This window comes from Synchiropus splendidus, chromosome 18, assembly GCF_027744825.2.
Source record: "Synchiropus splendidus isolate RoL2022-P1 chromosome 18, RoL_Sspl_1.0, whole genome shotgun sequence".
NCBI lineage: Eukaryota > Metazoa > Chordata > Actinopteri > Syngnathiformes > Callionymidae > Synchiropus > Synchiropus splendidus.
This window is the reverse complement of record NC_071351.1, coordinates 7,001,221-7,017,597: the sequence shown is the minus strand read 5'-3', so window position 1 is coordinate 7,017,597 and position 16,377 is coordinate 7,001,221. Positions and strand designations below refer to the sequence as shown.

At 47.5% G+C, this 16,377-nt stretch overlaps 3 protein-coding genes across 4 annotated transcripts in view; 1 reads left to right on the top strand and 2 right to left on the bottom strand.

Annotated features, from left to right (window-relative positions):
- LOC128749496 (kelch domain-containing protein 8B-like) overlaps positions 1-1,092 on the bottom strand; it is a 57,196-nt gene extending 56,104 nt beyond the window's left edge. The window contains exon 1 of the mRNA XM_053849157.1: positions 875-1,092. The gene's annotated coding sequence lies outside the window, so the exon portion shown is untranslated. The remainder of the gene's footprint in view (positions 1-874) is intronic.
- Positions 1,093-1,582: 490 nt separating this feature from the next.
- Positions 1,583-4,584, bottom strand: LOC128749954 (coagulation factor XI-like). Its single transcript, XM_053849986.1, has 9 exons — positions 4,429-4,584; positions 4,193-4,349; positions 3,510-3,619; positions 3,265-3,427; positions 2,959-3,083; positions 2,668-2,800; positions 2,440-2,546; positions 2,086-2,245; positions 1,583-1,883 (listed from the first exon to the last, which is right to left on the bottom strand). The coding sequence occupies exons 1-9, from the start codon at positions 4,487-4,489 to the stop codon at positions 1,760-1,762; spliced, it is 1,140 nt and encodes a 379-aa protein (XP_053705961.1). The 5' UTR covers positions 4,490-4,584; the 3' UTR covers positions 1,583-1,759.
- Positions 4,585-5,948: 1,364 nt separating this feature from the next.
- LOC128749598 (deleted in malignant brain tumors 1 protein) lies at positions 5,949-15,874 on the top strand. 2 transcript variants are annotated; one of them, XM_053849346.1, is made up of 19 exons: positions 5,949-6,137; positions 7,349-7,663; positions 7,741-7,836; positions 8,390-8,593; positions 8,648-8,845; positions 8,905-9,065; positions 9,406-9,559; positions 9,654-9,965; positions 10,711-11,019; positions 11,093-11,389; positions 11,987-12,286; positions 12,348-12,644; positions 12,711-12,980; positions 13,429-13,610; positions 13,677-13,794; positions 13,876-14,028; positions 14,276-14,389; positions 14,986-15,117; positions 15,441-15,874. In XM_053849346.1, exons 1-19 carry the CDS (start codon positions 6,080-6,082, stop codon positions 15,620-15,622), a joined length of 3,852 nt encoding a protein of 1,283 aa, XP_053705321.1. In that variant the 5' UTR covers positions 5,949-6,079; the 3' UTR covers positions 15,623-15,874. The 2 variants fall into 2 exon arrangements, with proteins under 2 accessions (XP_053705321.1, XP_053705320.1); XM_053849345.1 differs by having other exon boundaries at positions 14,986-15,123.
- The last annotated feature ends 503 nt before the right edge of the window (positions 15,875-16,377 follow it).

Sequence of the window (16,377 nt, the reverse complement as noted above, 5' to 3'; positions counted from 1 at the left end):
CTCTCTGAGGAACGTGATAAGATTCAGCGGTGGTGGACAGGATCCGAGCAGCAGCAGCAGCAGCAGAAGGGCTGAGCAGCTGGAGACCATGAGACCACGCCAGACGCTGCATGTCCTCATTAGGCTCATTAAGTCGGAAGATGAACCACGGCAGGTCAGACTGGAGCAGCAGCAGGAGTGGGAGCAAGGATGGGAGCAGGAGTCGCTGGACGGGGCAGCGGGATGGACTTGTCTTCTGACCACTCTGGTGAGGACGCTGTCACTTATCCAACACGTGAAGGGTCGTGGGAGGCAGCAGCCACCACTTCTACACCTCGCCTTTCTTGGTGTGTTGCTCACCAGCAGGCAAAAAAACAAACCTGCAGCCGACTGACAAGTCCCACGGCACCCAACTGCTGTACAGAATCCATCAACCCAACCAGAGTATTTGAGCTGGAAATCACCTTTGTGGTTTAGTTCGCATCACAGTCGTGGTTTAACATCAATACACACACATGAAGAAAACAGTCTCGACACACACTGGCCCCATCCAGCACAACATGAATCCCCCACACTCCCAAAACAATTCGGCTCTTGTGGCTTTTCCTTCCAAGGCTATTGAAAGCAAACACCAAGGGCTGCAACACCTATTGCAGTTGGTTCGAGCCTGGACTTTCTCAAGTCACCGGAAACTCCAATGCGCCACGGCTGGTGTAAAACTAGACATACAGAGCGGTCTGTATCACCAGGTTATGACACTCTGTTGTGCGTTTCTAAGCGATAAAACTGGACGGTCAACACACATTTGCCTCAGCCAGTTCAAGCCGTGACGTGGTTCCACTATAGAAGCCGTTTTATGGAGGAGAAAGTTTGAAGAGAAGAGCCCGTCTCTTACCGTCCGTCGCGCTGCAGTGCGTTCCTGGCGTTCGGAATCCAGCAGCGGCGGTTCACCTGCTCCTCACCAGCCCCGCTCCTCCCGACAAGCACCCTCCCGGCTCTCACTCTCCTCCGCCTTCTCTCTGACGCTGACGCTGCTCAGTGGCCGCCTCAGCGGCTGCCTCGCACTTCACTGCTCCGTCGCGGCCGAGAAAGACGCTCGGAGGTCGGGCAGGTGTCTTCACCTGAAGAAGTGAAGGGAGAAAAGTGGCTTGCGGGAATTCTCTGCTGCCACCAAGCGGCCTGACAGCTGTATTGCAAGCGACGTCGCCGTGACCTTTTCGTTCATACAAACCAAATTCATAAATCTAAATGTCAAATAAGTCTTACAAATGTTGAAATACGTTTATGAACTTAAATTTAAAATGACATAATTTAATTTATCAATTTTGATCTGCTCACAGAATTATATGGTCACATATAATATCTGAACAAGACTAAAGATTTAACATTTTGTTTTTATTTTTTATTTACTTTATAGTGCAGTCGTTTAATAACGATAAAAACCACAATAATATGAGATTTAAATATTTGAAAATAAATGTAATATTCAAGCTCTGCTCACTAGAGATGACATGGGGCTTCACCACTGGAAATGCATCAATGAAATAGAGCAGAAACATCACTGACACAACTCTACAACAATAAAGAGGATGACATGCAAACCTGAAGAAGCTTGGGTAAATGAATTTATTTCAGTGCCACATCACGCATTTTTTTTGTTCCATCATTCATCTGTGAATTTTTTCACACAAGATTTTCATGTTTATTTTATCCAATATTTGTTAATGTTGTGACTGGTTGCAAGTCAATCTAAGGCTCTGATCTCATAAGTCTAAGCCTTTTATATATCAGGCTGAAAAGGCTTAACACAATCCCTTAGTGAGAATCCAGACACGACGTGAGGCAACTTGTTGATTTTGGGAGGAGCAGGCAGCGTGATGGAACGCTTGAAATAGCAGCGGCCCCTGAAACAAAAAGGTCACTTGAATATCACATCATATTTGTTGCGTTTTAAGTTCAGAATGGGACGTCAAAGACACACTCATGGAACTGCTGAAACTCGAGCCCGTATTGTGGGTCCCACTGAACCCAAAACAGACGGGTTAGAATCGGCTCCATGTTCCAGGCAAGATCATGATGAGCGAATGAAAATGTGACGGAAATGACCTGTAGCTTCTGTCAGCGAAGTCTTGAGTGACGTAAGTGTAGAACTGACAGTGGGGATCACTGGTGCAGGACTTTTGGCAGATGTCTGCGTCGTCCATCAGCTCAAAGCCGATGTCCGAGCCCCGGAAATCGATGTTGGGTTGAGCCTGTTTGAGCCAGCCTGTTAGGACGAGGACAGAAGCGAGTCGTAAGCAAAACCACAGTCCTTACAGCAGCAGATCCGCAGCAGAGTCCTGTCTTGGTGCATGACTGAGCCACACAGTACAGCGGGACGGTTGAAGTATGATCAGATCACTTCCAACTGTACATATTTGAAGTCAGGTGCGCGGGTAACCAAAGTGTATCTATTCATACATCGGTCCAGCTGGCAGAAGCGAGCCGGCAGTCCAGACGTGACCCCCTCCTTGGGCCGTCTCACCAGTTCATCTGGATTTCTCCTCAGGGAGCAGGTCAAAGAATCACTGTGGAGGAGGACAGGAAGCAGAGACGGATCTGAACACCTCCTCAACTGCTATCAAGTTCCAGGACTAGTTGAGAGTGGAACCCAAAGGCAGAGACTCAGCGCAGGATAAAGGATCTCACCTGGCATAGGTGAAGTGCGTGCAGAGGGGATGAGCTGAGCAAAGAGCCTGGCAGTGTCCAGCAGAACCAGCAGGCAGGGACTCGACGCTGTTTCCCAGCATGTCCATGTTGGGAAACTGTTGTCCCTCACATTCTGCACACACATTTGGTTCAGCACAGGACATGTGGTCACCACCAGTCATGGTCTGCGCTTTGGTCATGATCGATGGATTCAAACAGCCATCGCAAGATCACTTCCCTGCGAAATGAGGGCCCTGTTTCATGAAGCCTCAGCGGGACATCGCCACTCACCGCTGACTGTTTCAGAGGGCGGAGTCATGTGCAGCGCGTGGGAAAACCCGCTGACGACGCCGATTTTTCTCTCAACGATGGGGGTTGTGGGTACGTCCATGCTCATTTTGAGGTAACACTTGTACCTGGAAATATTCATTGAGATACAGTTTGTTTCAATGTCTTTGGTGCAACGGTAAACAAGGCAGTCTGTCCATCAGAGAGAAGCTTTTCATGGTGACGGCTCCCCCTGCCTGCACTCTCCTCTCTACCTGGATCTACAGGCATCTACTGATTTGGACTTGGAAGCAGGCGTGGAGCCGTTACTTGTATTTGTCTGGGGTGAAGCGCTCAGTGAGGAACGTGAAGAACTGGCAGTTGATGTCTTGATTGCAGGTCCGCTGACATTCTTTGTAGTCGTGAGTGAACAGCGTTCGGTAGTCGGCACCAGGAAAGTCGACATTGTGGTAGACGTCCTGCAGACAGGGCCCTGGAGGCCCCCCACGGAAACACAGCGAGTTGCTCGACCATCATTGCTCACTTCAGTGGTGTGAGAACACTGTGATACTGACTTGGCCGAGTGCTGCAGTGCCTGAGAGAGAATCCCGACGTCACACCAACCAGGTCTGTCTGCACATTGGGCTCCTTTGAGGGAGTGGACTTTAGGTAGCAGTAGAAGTGCCTGCAGAGAGATGTGTACTTTTGTACTTTATACTTGCTTGTGTAACATGTGTCATTCCCCTCCCGAAAAAGCAAATACCCCTGGAACCAAGTCCATCAACACTTTAAAGGTCACTTTCAAACTCTGCTCTAGATGTGAAATCCGTCTCATTCAGTTGTTTTACAAGCAGAACATAAGCTACAGTAAAAATACGACAGAGATCACGGCATGGAGTGATAGAGGAGGGACAACCCGAACCTGACTAGGAGCCATGGAATGTTTTCGATTTTAACATCATTTCTCTTCATTCTGTGTTGGCAGATAAATAAAGGCTTGTTGTGGGCTGTCAAAGATGAACGAGACCAAGCCAAGGAGCTGTGGTATGAAGATAGAACTTATAAGACACGCTCAATAAAAACTGTTATTATGGGATGCTACTGTAACAATAAACACTCTTTATAGATTCATTCATGATAAACCAGAAAAGAGTTTTTTAATTCTTATTAACAACGTATATTCAGTTTAAAAGGACCCGAACTTCGGCCCCCGGGCTGCACTTTGCTCAGGTGACGCTGAGTTACGTGCTGTAGGTACCTGTTATCTCTGGTCCAGTCCGGCCGGACAAAGGTGAAGAAGAGACAGGCCGGGTGCTGCGTGCACAGAAGCTGACAGTGATTCTCATCAGCAGCATACACGAACTTGAGATCTGTGCCGGGGAAGTCGACGTCTTTCAAGAGTTGGTGCGAGCATCCTGAGCACAGATAGAAAGATAAACGTGCTTGACACACACACACACACAAAGATGTGGCTGTGGATAAGGAAGTCTTTACCCTGACTTGTGGCGATGCCAAACAGAGAGAGGAGACTCGCGAAAATCGCTGTGCGACTCATCCTGCAAGTGTGGAGCTGGGCAGCGGGAGCTAGTCGCCGCAGTCTCTTTAAATGACGGCGGACTGGTCAATACGACGTTGCGCAGTCACTGTTTGACTCCAAAGGTTCGGCCATGTTTGCCTTTTCTCATTCGGTCAGTTCAGTACTGCTGTTACACATCAATTTCCATCTGCTGAAAACGCAGAAATAATGCTAGCTTGGCGTCACTCAGGTGCCACTGGCCTAGGGCTGCGATTGGTCAGCACCACAGAGCATGCGATAAGTCGTGCGGAGGGTTAAAGAGTTTGACAGTAAAACAGAGACGTTAAAAAAGCAGGGGACTTGTGTGCGACCCTCCATAAAGCTTCCCTCAACCACATCAGCACGTCCTGTCACATGTCAGTGTGTGTGACTGGGTAGATCATGGTTTAACACGTGCTTCTATTTACAGCAGAAAGTAAACAGTCTCACAGCCTCAGACTTGGAGGGGTGAAGCACTTGGAATGGAACCTGATGGCCAGCGTGGTTCCAGCTCGCGCCACCGTGATTCTGCATCCAGACACCCAAAGTGTCTTTCAGGGGATCAGAGCGAAGCCTTGCCAAAGGGTCGACCCTGGTTACCCCGCTGGGATTCAACCCGCCACTCCCGCCAACTCCACAGTGGAGCAGCTAGTCGGGCGACGCTCTGTCCTCATTCTCACGGCTCAGTGGGTTTGAAGGCATTTAAAATGAGGACACTGTTTCGTGAAGCTTCAGAAGCTCATCACGATTCACCAAGGCAACGCATGTGAAGCAAGGCATCACCCTGTGGCCCTTCAAAATCATAGCTGTCACGGCCCACATCCGTCCTCACACCTGGCTCAACTCCAGAAATAGCCTTCATTCTTTGCTGTTCTGTGTCGGAGTCAGAAAGAAATCTAAACGTCAACAACAACCAGTGACTGCGAACACTTTATCACTCAGTAAGGGAAAGCGATTACTTGTGTGAGCCACGGCTTCCTGCCAATTGTGGCTTGACTGAAACCGTTATGAAAAAAAAAACCCAATTCTGACTAATCTATGATCACTTTTCTGACATTCTGTGTGTGTGTGCATGTGCGGGAGGCCGGGGAGGGAGTTGTGCGATCGCAATTTCCTTTTTATAGTCAGTGTTTTTCCATGTTCAGAAGAACTGTAGAACTTTAATATTCAGACCCCTGACACTAAAGAAGTATAATTCACCAGTTGTGTTAGCAACTAGCGATGGGCTCATGAAGCGTCCCGAAACAGTGTCCTTGTTTTCAGGGCTCAGTAGGTGGCGCACTTTGTTTTAAAGTGGTATAGTTGTGTTGAGACCATTCAAGCACCCTGGCTTTGGACACACAAAACACATACAAAGTATCACGTGTGACCACAAATGCCTGCCTGTTGACCCACTAGGTTTGTTGCTCGACAAAGCAACTCAGATTTGTTCTTGTTTCACTGAAGGAGCTTGAAAAATGTGGGTGAAACTTGACATGACATCAAACGGTGGAGTTGAAGAGAGGCCCACTCAGCCGCTTGGAGCTCACACCCTTAAAAAGCTGAGCCACACTTGATCTCCATCAGTGTGTTCAGTGTCGGCGGCCAAAGATGAGCTTCCTCCTGCTCTTGCTCTTCATCCCGCGACCAGAGGCGGCAGTCCTGAGTGGCAAGTTAAATTCTTCTTTTTTCCCTGTTGCAGTTGTTTAACATCAGACATATGATGGAAACTTATTTTGGGACGTCCCAGTTAGTTCGAGCCTGACGCTGGCTCACCTGACTACGGCGAGTCTTTACTCTGAAAGTGATTTAGCTGCATGTTTGTTTCGCAAATGCTTTTCACTCCAGCCTCATCCAACCTTAAACCATTCCCTCTGGTGATATACACATTCACATACATGTGTACGACATGAATATTTTATTACAGATGAATAGACAGTTGTGTTTTTGCCGAGTTTAGGAATGAATAAAATAACTTCATCTTGATTTCCAGTTCATGTGGCCAAGACTAGGCATGAAATGAATAAAAAAAAAAAAGGAAAAAGGTGGCATTTTTTAAAGGTCAACTCGTGTGTGAGCTATTTTTATTTATTTAACAAAGCAAATATCTATATTTTGTTGCACGGAAAGTGATGTCTAGGCCGTCAACCTTTTATTTTAATAATTGCAATATTAAATACATTTTAAAAATCATTTTTATATTTATTTATTTATTACCATATTTATTTCCATTCATCTGTCCTTTTTCCGCTTTTTTTTTCAGACAATAATATACAATTTGCAAAAGATTTCAATTTAAGAAATCTAATTGAAATGCTGTTTCATCGCTAGTGTTTTCACTTTTGTTTTTTTTATAATTGTACTTCTGATTTTAGTTTATGCTACGTTCACAACCCTCAGAAGTGCAGAAGCCGCCGGCAACTTCAACGTAACCTGACGAAAATGAGCTCATTGCAAATGATGAGACTTTTTTTTTTCCATCAACAATATTGTTCCATATTTTTTTATGAATCCATTTTTATTTTCATGTATTTTTCCTTCATTGACTTGGCACTTACTTTCTAATTTTGTCGCTGTGTGTTGAGCTACGGACCGAGCGGCCACAAGTGAATTTTGTAATCCACCTCTCAACAATGAAACGGGTCATCGTAAACAGACTTTAAAAAAGTATGGCAAAAATACAAACAAAAATGGCAGGTAATAAGGTCAAGATGGGAAGAAGTTGAGACAAAAAAGGAAGAAATAAAAGCCCAAAAATATTATAAACTTAGCAGGTGATTTTGATGATAGTGAGTTTACTGGAGTCTGTAAGTGGCGCAGCAGAAGGATTGAATTGCTGCGTAAACCCAACAACACCTGGCTGATCTCTCCTGGCTCCAGGAGACAATTGGGTGATTCTGGAAGGTGGCAAAGATCCATGTGAAGGTTTCGTCAAAGTCTTCCACCATAATGAATGGGGCTACGTTGGCGACAAATTCTGGAGCAGGAGCACTGAAGAAGTGGTCTGCAGAAGCACCCTCTGCGGGCAACCAGTGGAGAACGCCACGGTGGATGAGTTCCTCCCGGCAGGCGCCGTGGTCCGGCTGAACGAGGTGGAGTGTGTCGGGAGCGAGGCGGACCTGCTGCAGTGCAAAAAGCCTGGCTGGAACATCAGCAAGTACAGGAAGAAGACTGTGAAGAAGATGAAATGCTCAGGTGCGCCTTCGCTCCTCCACTCTGGAAGAAGGGAGCTGAACATTCTCTGTGTGTTTTCTCCTCATGTCTTGCATCAGAAAAAATCAAGCTGGAACTTGAGGGATTCACATGTGCAGGAGCTGTCAAGTATTCCGGGAAGGATGCGTCGGGTTACTTCTGCTCGGACAACTGGGGTAAAGTATGATATGGTGCATCCATGCGCCGAGTGCTGCATGGATTTGCTCATGGATGGCTGGAGATCTGGGGTGTGTGTGCTTGTTAAATGTGTTATTTAGGGATGGGAATTGATCTAGTTCCGTTTTTAAACTTGTTGATCTGTGTCGCACACATGACAAGGGAACTTGAGTCACTGTCATGTAGAGCTGAGGAAGCTCCACAGGCTTCCTCTCTGATCTGGAACAGGAGCCTGAGCCATGGAACGGTGGACGGAGAGCCACACTTCTGTTCCACTGAGGACTTTAATGGCTCCATGTGAGCAGTTTCAAACATCTCATTTGATAGATCTGCTCATGGAGCTTCAACGGCCTGATGTGAATGACCTGAATATCAACATGAACACCAAGCTTTTGACTGTCAGGAGTCTCAGAAATGTTGCTGTTGAATCTCTCTCCCTTCCGCCTCCTCTCTCGACTTCCGCCTTCTACTGCAGCCGAGGCCATTTTTTCCGCAGTCAAGTCTGGGATGGGATTTGAATCTTGCAATGTGAAGATATATTTTACTTCCCAGGAGAATTTCCGGCCAATCTACTGTGTGAAGAGCTGAATTGTGGCAATTACAAAGAGATTCCAAAGACAACGTGGATGGTCCTGAAGGGGTTTGCTAGCGCAAGGAAGATGTCGCTCAAGTGCCATGGCACTGAAAAAAATCTGTGGCAGTGTGCAGAGAAGGAGAAGCCCCGGTGCACGACCCCGGCCCTGGTCATCTGCGCAGGTACCAGGATGTCGCTGCCAAGCTGTTGCTCACAATAACCACTGATCTCAACAGCTCACAAGAGGATGCAGCTGAGAGGGAATACATCCAATGTTTGTTCTGGCCGACTGGAAGAAGAAGATAGGAATTCCAAGTGGAAAGCGCTGCCGTTTAACAGGACAACACCGGAGCTGGGCAAGTGGTGCCAGGAAATGAACTGCGGCGGTTTGAGTCCAAGCATGGACGGCAACAGGACACACCTGACCTGCGCTGGTAACATCCGCCCTCCTTTTTTTCTTAAATTTGGTGGTTAAGACGAGCGTCTTCCGCAGACCAAATTCAATTGGAGCTGTCGAATGAGGACCCGAACGACAAGTGCTACGGTGAAGTTCGCGTTAGCTCTCAAGTGAACGGGAACACACTGCCTGTTTGTGCATCCAACTGGAAAACCGAGAATTCCCAACTGGTGTGCCGGGAACTGGGCTGTGGCACGGTAGGGTCGTGTGGTCTTTTAGTATATAACATCAAGAGATAAAAACACTGAGACACGAAAATGGAAAACAGACAAACAATAGAACAGCAGATATTAAGAATGAAAATGATGAATTGAATGGAATGAATACCTATGGACCGTAGAAAAAAACTATAACCCGACCTTCCTTCCTCGAAGCTACATTTAGAACAGATAGAAAATGTGAGTTGACTCAGCGATTAAAATGTTGAATGTATTGACAGACCAATGCAGCATATTAGAATTGGTCGCGTCACCAAGGAACCAACTTTACTGCCTCCCACCGAAGCATGACTGCACACCCTTGAACTCTGATCTTCAGGTGGTTCTTAAGCGTGACAAAGTGGGAAGAAACGTGGGAGGAATCCTTGACAATGTCAGGTGCACCGGTGAGGAGTCGTCCTTGTGGCACTGCATGGCCGACCGAGCGGACAAGCCTTTCCTCTGCCGCGACACCCCATATGTGGTCTGTTCCAGTGAGGACATGCTTTTTATCTTTGGTGTCTTATCTTGCTCAGGAATATTAAAACAAAAACAAATCCATCTAACTTCTTTGCTTTGGCGATGCAGAGAGCGTCGACGTTCGACTTGTTGACAGCCCAAGCCGATGCGCTGGCAGGGTTGAGATCAAGTACGAAGGCAAATGGAGGGCTGTCAGTACAGCAGCGTGGAAAACCACCAACAATGATAAAGTCTGCAACTTCCTAAGATGTGGAAACGCAATGAAAGCTCCCAGCCCCGAGATCTTCGGTCAGGATTCCGCTTACTTCATGGAAAACGAAGTGACCTGCTCGGAAGATGCCCAGCACATATCCCAGTGCATTCAGCAAAAGCCGTACAAACTTGAAAAAGATCCCAAAGCTGTTGGAATCACCTGTGAAGGTGAGGCACATTTTCTTCCAAAACATCCAGTTTATTTCAGTCTGTCAAAGGGGCCTTGTCCTGCTATTTCAAATCTCTGTCGAGGAGCTTGCATCTTTGCATCCAAACATTTGAAATGTTATCAGGTTCCAGTCAAGACGCATTCGCACATGGTGGGCGCAGAGGTTCAAACTAATGGAAGTGGCTCTGGTTTGTGGCTTACACTATGGAAAACCCTGCGAAGCCTGGGTGCAGCGTCAAAAACAACCTGGGCCTTCGTATCGTGAGGTCGCCAGTTGGGATGCACCAGGAATTCTGCAGCGACATGGCCAGTGGTGTCATGACGCCAGCCTGGTCACTGCGCCATCTGAGTGCCACTTCAGTCAAATGGCGGTACACGCGTAATAATCCTCTGGTATTTTGGTTGGGTTTGCGGTATCGGCCAAGCCGTGTCATTTTGGCACATCCCTACATCTGGGAAAGGCCTTTGCTCATCTTCTGGTAGAGAGGAAAATAAGGGCACCTCATCCACCCTGTGAGTCTTTTCAGCAGGTCACATGGATCGCACTGCTTGCTGCCCATCTAACATGCATCTTGAAAATAAATCCCTCCGAAGTGGACTAACATTATTCAGTTACACTCCATGACTCTTGAGACAGGGCAGAGCATCACAGGGTCCCTTTAGTCAGCAACTCGCTGGGATGTCAAAGTGCTCACTATCCACCAAACTCCTGGAAACTCACCTGTCTTCACTCCTGTGCATCAGGCCACCGGATTTATTTTGTGAAAGGTTCACAGTCATGCGCGGGACTGGTGGGCATAGAGCAGAACAAGAAAACCTTCTGGCTGTCTGGCTCAAACACCACCTGGACTGCGGACGTGGCAGAGAAGACTTGTGAGCAGATGCACTGCGGACATGTGGACAACCGACATCCCGTCCCAAGACATGAATCAGACAGCGATGCAGAAGTGGTGTCTGACGGCTGCATGAACCCAAGCACGTCTCTTTTTGAATGTGAGAAGGCCACGCTGCCTCCCGACCACAATGACACCATCGCCCACGTCAGGTGTTCAGGTGAAGCTCATTTCATTTCATTTCATCCCTCTTCAAACAGGAGCTCACCAACACCATGTTTTATTTGTTGCAGACCGCATTGTTGTGAACTTGACTGACGGCTGTTGGGGACAAGTCAGTGTTTGCATTAATGGAAAGTGTGGCGGCGTGTGGTCCAAAACTTGGACGCCCCTGAAGTCGGAAATGCTGTGCAAAATACTCGGTTGTGGGGAACGGACCTTGGATCCTTTGAAGCTTCCAACTCGAGGGGTTTTGGCATATCAGAGCGTCCACGTGTCCTCGGTGACTGGCGTCTTCGACAGGCTAAACTTTATCAATTACAAACCTCATGGAAGGACAATGGATGCACCCGCCTACGTGGTTTGCTCAGGTGATTTCTCAGTGTGTGTGTGTGGCTCCACTTCACACAGACCACAGAAAAACAAAACGTGTTTAGCGCATGTCATCTTTTTGTGTTTTGTGGGGACGTTTCATTGCCTCTCATCCTAAACCTACTCGCTGAAAACTAATGGCTCAATTCAGTTATAATGGCCGATGTATTTGGGACGTTTAATCCTCAAATTGAGGCTTAACCTCTGGCAAAAAGGTCCCCACAAGGAGGCGTAAGCAGTGCTATAAGCTGAACATGAATTATTACTGATGACATCTGCCCTCTTTTGACATGAATTTCGTCGATCAAAGCTAGAAACAGAACAACAACAAATTCCATCCAAGCTCATTCAACGTCTTTTGTTGAGCGGCCCGAACCTGGCGGCGGTGGATCGATGGGGCTTCATGAAACAGTGTCCTCATTTTCACAGCTCAAAAGGTGGCTTCATTGAAATGGTTCTTCAAAGCTCTCGGAAGAGAGAGCGCCACCTAGTGAGCTCAGAAAATAAGGGCACTGTGTCGTGAAGCCTCGCCAGCTCATGACATCACTACACGCTGTTTTCCATTTGTCCCATTCACTGAGTGACCGTCGTTGCAGGCAGCGTGAAGCCCAAGTTGTTCTCGCAAGACAAGTGTCGTGGGAATCTGAAGGTGCGCTACGACGGCCAGTGGCTCCCTGTTTGCAAAGATGCGTTGAAATCCCAGGACACCCAGGATGCCATCTGTGGAGAGCTGGGATGTGGGGGCAGACTCAAGGTGCTGGACCATTTCAGCCTGAAATCCAAAGACAGCCAAGTGATCTGGGATATCAGCTGTGCGGGAAATGCCAAAGCATTAAGCACATGCACCATATCCAAGGACCAAAGGTCCTGTGACGTTGCCGCCATCCAGTGCTCCAGTAAGAGTCGGCCTCACAAATTCCACGTTCCATTCCGTTGAATTTATTCTCTTCTTGCCAGACTGGGGAAAGATTGAGCTGCACAAGGGGACCAGCGAAGCTTGCAGTGGAGCTGTCTACGTCACAGACAAAGACAACGTCCTGAAGCCAGTTTCCTCCCACGGCTGGGGAGATGCTGAAGGCCAGAGGCTCTGCGCTGATCTGAACTGTGAAGGCTACAAATCAAAGCGAAAGGTTGCAGCCAGTCCTTCAAACAACGTCAGATTTAATTGCAGCCAAAAAAAACCTCAAAGTATCTGGGACTGTGAGCAACAAGGCGGTTCTCCGTCAGGAGAGCAGCTTTATATCACCTGTCAAGGTAAGTGTTGCTGGATGCCACGTTTTTGATCCGTTGGTTCTATAAGATGATGTCAACCTTTCTCAGGACCCAAAGTCCACCTCTCTCAGACATGTAGTGGCAGCGTGAAGATCAATGACGATGACATTTGTTCCACCAACTGGAAGCCGGATTATTCACACATGGTCTGCCAGCAAATGGACTGCAGCAATGCAATTGTTGTGCCGAACACCAGGCAAGGACAACGCGACAGGAAGTACCAGCATGTCAGCTGTGGCGAGCATGCGGAGAGGCTGGACCAGTGCGATCGCATCAAGGAGAAGTGTGATGATGCGCTGGTCAACGTCTACTGTGCCAGTAAGTTTTCCATTCACTGGCAATTCAATTCAATGTCAACCTGGAGCCAGAGGCCCAAACAAGAAGGGCAAAGAGTGTGGAGTTTCCAACATGGTCCTCGATGTTTGGTGCGACTGAAGTCATGAGAGGCTTCAGTGCAACGTAAATGCTGTCCGTGACTAAGCTCAGGCAGAAATGATAAGAACAGGAAGTGCAACCTCAGGGTTTCTGCAACATGTGAAGGATGAGCGTAGCCACGCCTTCAGAAAAATGACCTCTTCTTTTGAGATGAACTCTCACGTGATCTTAGTCAGACAAAGTGCAACATCTGAACAAACAGATGGCACTTGACGCATCATGACCCGAGTCCGCTGAATCTACGAATTAAGCCTGACTTTTCACATCTGGGAAGTTTGAAAGCTTTAAACTGCCTATAAGTGGGATTAAAAGAATGCCAATATGTTTGCAGAAAACGTGAAGTTCAGAGTTACTGAGTACTGCGGTGGCCAGATTGAAGTCAACTACCAAAATGTTTGGGAAAAGGTATGTTCACGGACTCCGCTGAGCCCAACGCACAAGAACAGTTTGTGCAAGGTCATTGGTTGCGGTGCCAACAATGAAACTGCAGAGAGGAACGCAAACCTCCCACGGGTAAGTTCCCCCTAGCTCCCTCAGCTTTGGGCTTAAATCGAAACTTATATTTGCTTCAATTTCAAGTCTGAAACCTCAAAGTTGAAAACACAGTTCACGTGCACAGACAGTCATGAAGACATCCACCACTGTGTCGCACCGGGTGACTGTGCAAACTCCCTCCCTGCGCAAGTTATCTGCAATGGTAAAAACAGAAAATATTTCAAGGAAAAAAAAAAAAAACAAGAAACAAACTCTTCCTCGTGGGCTGTTTTTGTGTTTGAAGGGTATAAGCCGACCCCTGCTCCGACAGTGCGCATGGAAACTTGGAAGCTGGTCCTGATCGGAGTCGCAGTGGTCCTGGTTGTGTGCTTCTTGGTTGCTGCCTTGGTTCTGGCGATGACGGGAAAATTTCCCAGTCTTTCATTCAAGTTTCCTTGTGAGTGTGTTCCATCAAACTGTATGTGTGGAGTTGTGACTCCCTGGAAGGTCTGAAACTTATCTGAAAATAGTATTATATTAGAGTTTTTTGATGTTTCATAAGGAAAATAACAATGTGGTTCCAGCTTTCCACTGCTTCAGTGAATGCTTTCCCGAGCCTCCAGTGTACTGGAGAAGTTATGCCACAAGAGGCCAGTGTTTCCCAACCCTCTGACTTGACTTTATCCTTCTGTTCACCATGTCAGACTCAGTGAAGAAGAAGAAGAAGGAGAAGAGTGTGGAGGAGAGCGAGAGTGACAGTGGAGACTACGACAACCTTGGCAGTAAAGCCAATGAGATGGTCATATTTGCTCATGAGAGTGAGTGCAAACACAAATGTCTGGGGTTCGATGCAGCACTCGATCTTGGTAGAATCACTGGAAAAAATGTCAAAGAAGTGACATCACAGCAGCGGAGAGAGGCTGCATTTGAAGCGGTGATGTTTAGATGTTGACTAATGCTTGAACTACTTCCACGTCTAAAGACAACGTTCATCGTGCTTGGCCAGAAGTTTCATTGAAACTTGAAACTTTTTCCAAAACAAGTAGTAGAGTACTCACCAATACCAAAAACGTACTCCATTACACACGCGATATCGGTATCGGTGCATCCCTATTGAAAACAGATTACACATACAACTATAATGTATGTCACGAAAATCTTATCTTAAGATCGACACTGAGCTGAAAGTCTTAAAAACTACGCACGTCACCTGAGGAGAACGTGCTTCACAATACCTGAGAACAGTAAAGCTATTACAATGCTGACTTTTTGGGGTCAATTTTTGCTGCGTAGACATTTCACTATCGACAACATGCAGGCTTTTTTACTGATTCTCTTTCTGCCTGACACGCTAACGTGTGTGTGTGTGTGTGTGTGTGTGTGTGTGTGTGTGTGTGTGTGTGTGTGTGTGAAGACGAGGCGAGCAACGCAGGCAGTGCTACCTCCCTGCAGTACGATGATGTGGCAGACCATGAGGAGATCCAGCCTCTGACGGCCCAAGCCAAGACTGATGTGCCGGATGAGAACACTTCGGACGTCAATCCAGGTCCAGGAAAGTTCGGAATCCCGTGCCATTGTGTTTATATGCGCCAGTGGTCACATGACCCTGGCTTTGCTTGTGAGACGCTTTGACATAGTTGAGCCGACCACACAATAAGAGAAATCCCTCTCATGAAACTGAGGGTTCGAGGTGCAAAGATGGAAGCGTCCTGACCACACCAACATGGTGGAGCTGCAGGATACTTTAGATCTTCTAACAATGGCTGCTTGTTGCTTTGGGTTGAAACATGAATGAATGTCTTTCCAATTTAAGCGTTGTTGTTTCATGCTTTTGTTGGTTCACAGTTTCTTCTTCATGCCTTTTAACAGATGGCAACCGTGAGAAGGATGAGTCTTCACTGGACTACGACGACATCGATGGAGCCCCTCCAGTGAACGAGACTCGGGCAGAGGTCCACACCAGCTCGGAGAGCAAAGCTGAGGGCACCAAGGACGGCGCCGCTGGACTGGCGCAGTGGGACGATGACTATCTTGTTCCAGGGCAAGAGTAGTCGGATGAGGGTTCTGACTCCGACCATTATTGTTCTCAGGGATCTTTTTTGGGGGGATAGCTCCCAGCAATTACAGCCGTGAAGACTGCCATATTAAATCCATTTGGAGGACTTTCAGGTCTCAACCTTGAACCTTTAACCTCAACCTTTTGTTTCTACGCTGCTGCGTTTGCTTCTCGTGCCGCCACTGTAAGAGCCAGCTGCTTGTTCCCTGCTTTTTCCATCCAAACTCACAATAAATCACAATAAAATCGTTTGAGTCAAGAGTGAAAGAGGTAAGACGATTGAATATGCTGCGTTTCAGGTTTCCCCGATAAAGCAGCCGTGGTCCCAGTCACCAGCAGACGCTCAGACTCTGGACATGGCTCTGATGTTGAGTATCAAACTGTATGTCACGTTTCCTTATATAGTTTGATACACAGCACTTTAAGCCGCTTCCTGCAAGTCGTCCAGCTGAATGGCTGCTCTTCACGACCCGCTTAATGACTTGGTAACTGCCTGGTGATTCCACTGAAAGACTCTCTTTTCCTCCTTGACTCTCACTGACTTGTTGGCAGCCGCCGGACTCCAGTGTCCGGGCTCTTCACCGTATCACCTCGCAGCTGTATCGCTTCCTTCATTCTGAGAACCATGAGCTCAGACTGAGTAAATATAGAAACCTTCTATTCTAATAACAACTGTCAGGATTTACTGCTCGCAGACTGACTGCTCACGTCAAGCTCCAGCATACGTATGACTCGCCCGGAGGACTCGGC

Coding starts and splice junctions, on each gene's coding strand:
- LOC128749598 (XM_053849345.1), top strand. CDS start 6,080: ATGAGCTTCCTCCTGCTCTTGCTCTTCATCCCGCGACCAGAGGCGGCA. Junction 11,020..11,092: donor CGCCCACGTCAGGTGTTCAG/GTGAAGCTCATT, acceptor TATTTGTTGCAG/ACCGCATTGTTGTGAACTTG. Junction 12,981..13,428: donor GGTCAACGTCTACTGTGCCA/GTAAGTTTTCCA, acceptor ATATGTTTGCAG/AAAACGTGAAGTTCAGAGTT.
- LOC128749954 (XM_053849986.1), bottom strand. CDS start 4,489: ATGAGTCGCACAGCGATTTTCGCGAGTCTCCTCTCTCTGTTTGGCATC. Junction 3,620..4,192: donor GACTGGACCAGAGATAACAG/GTACCTACAGCA, acceptor ATCTCTCTGCAG/GCACTTCTACTGCTACCTAA. Junction 2,246..2,439: donor CTTCTGCCAGCTGGACCGAT/GTATGAATAGAT, acceptor TCGTCCTAACAG/GCTGGCTCAAACAGGCTCAA.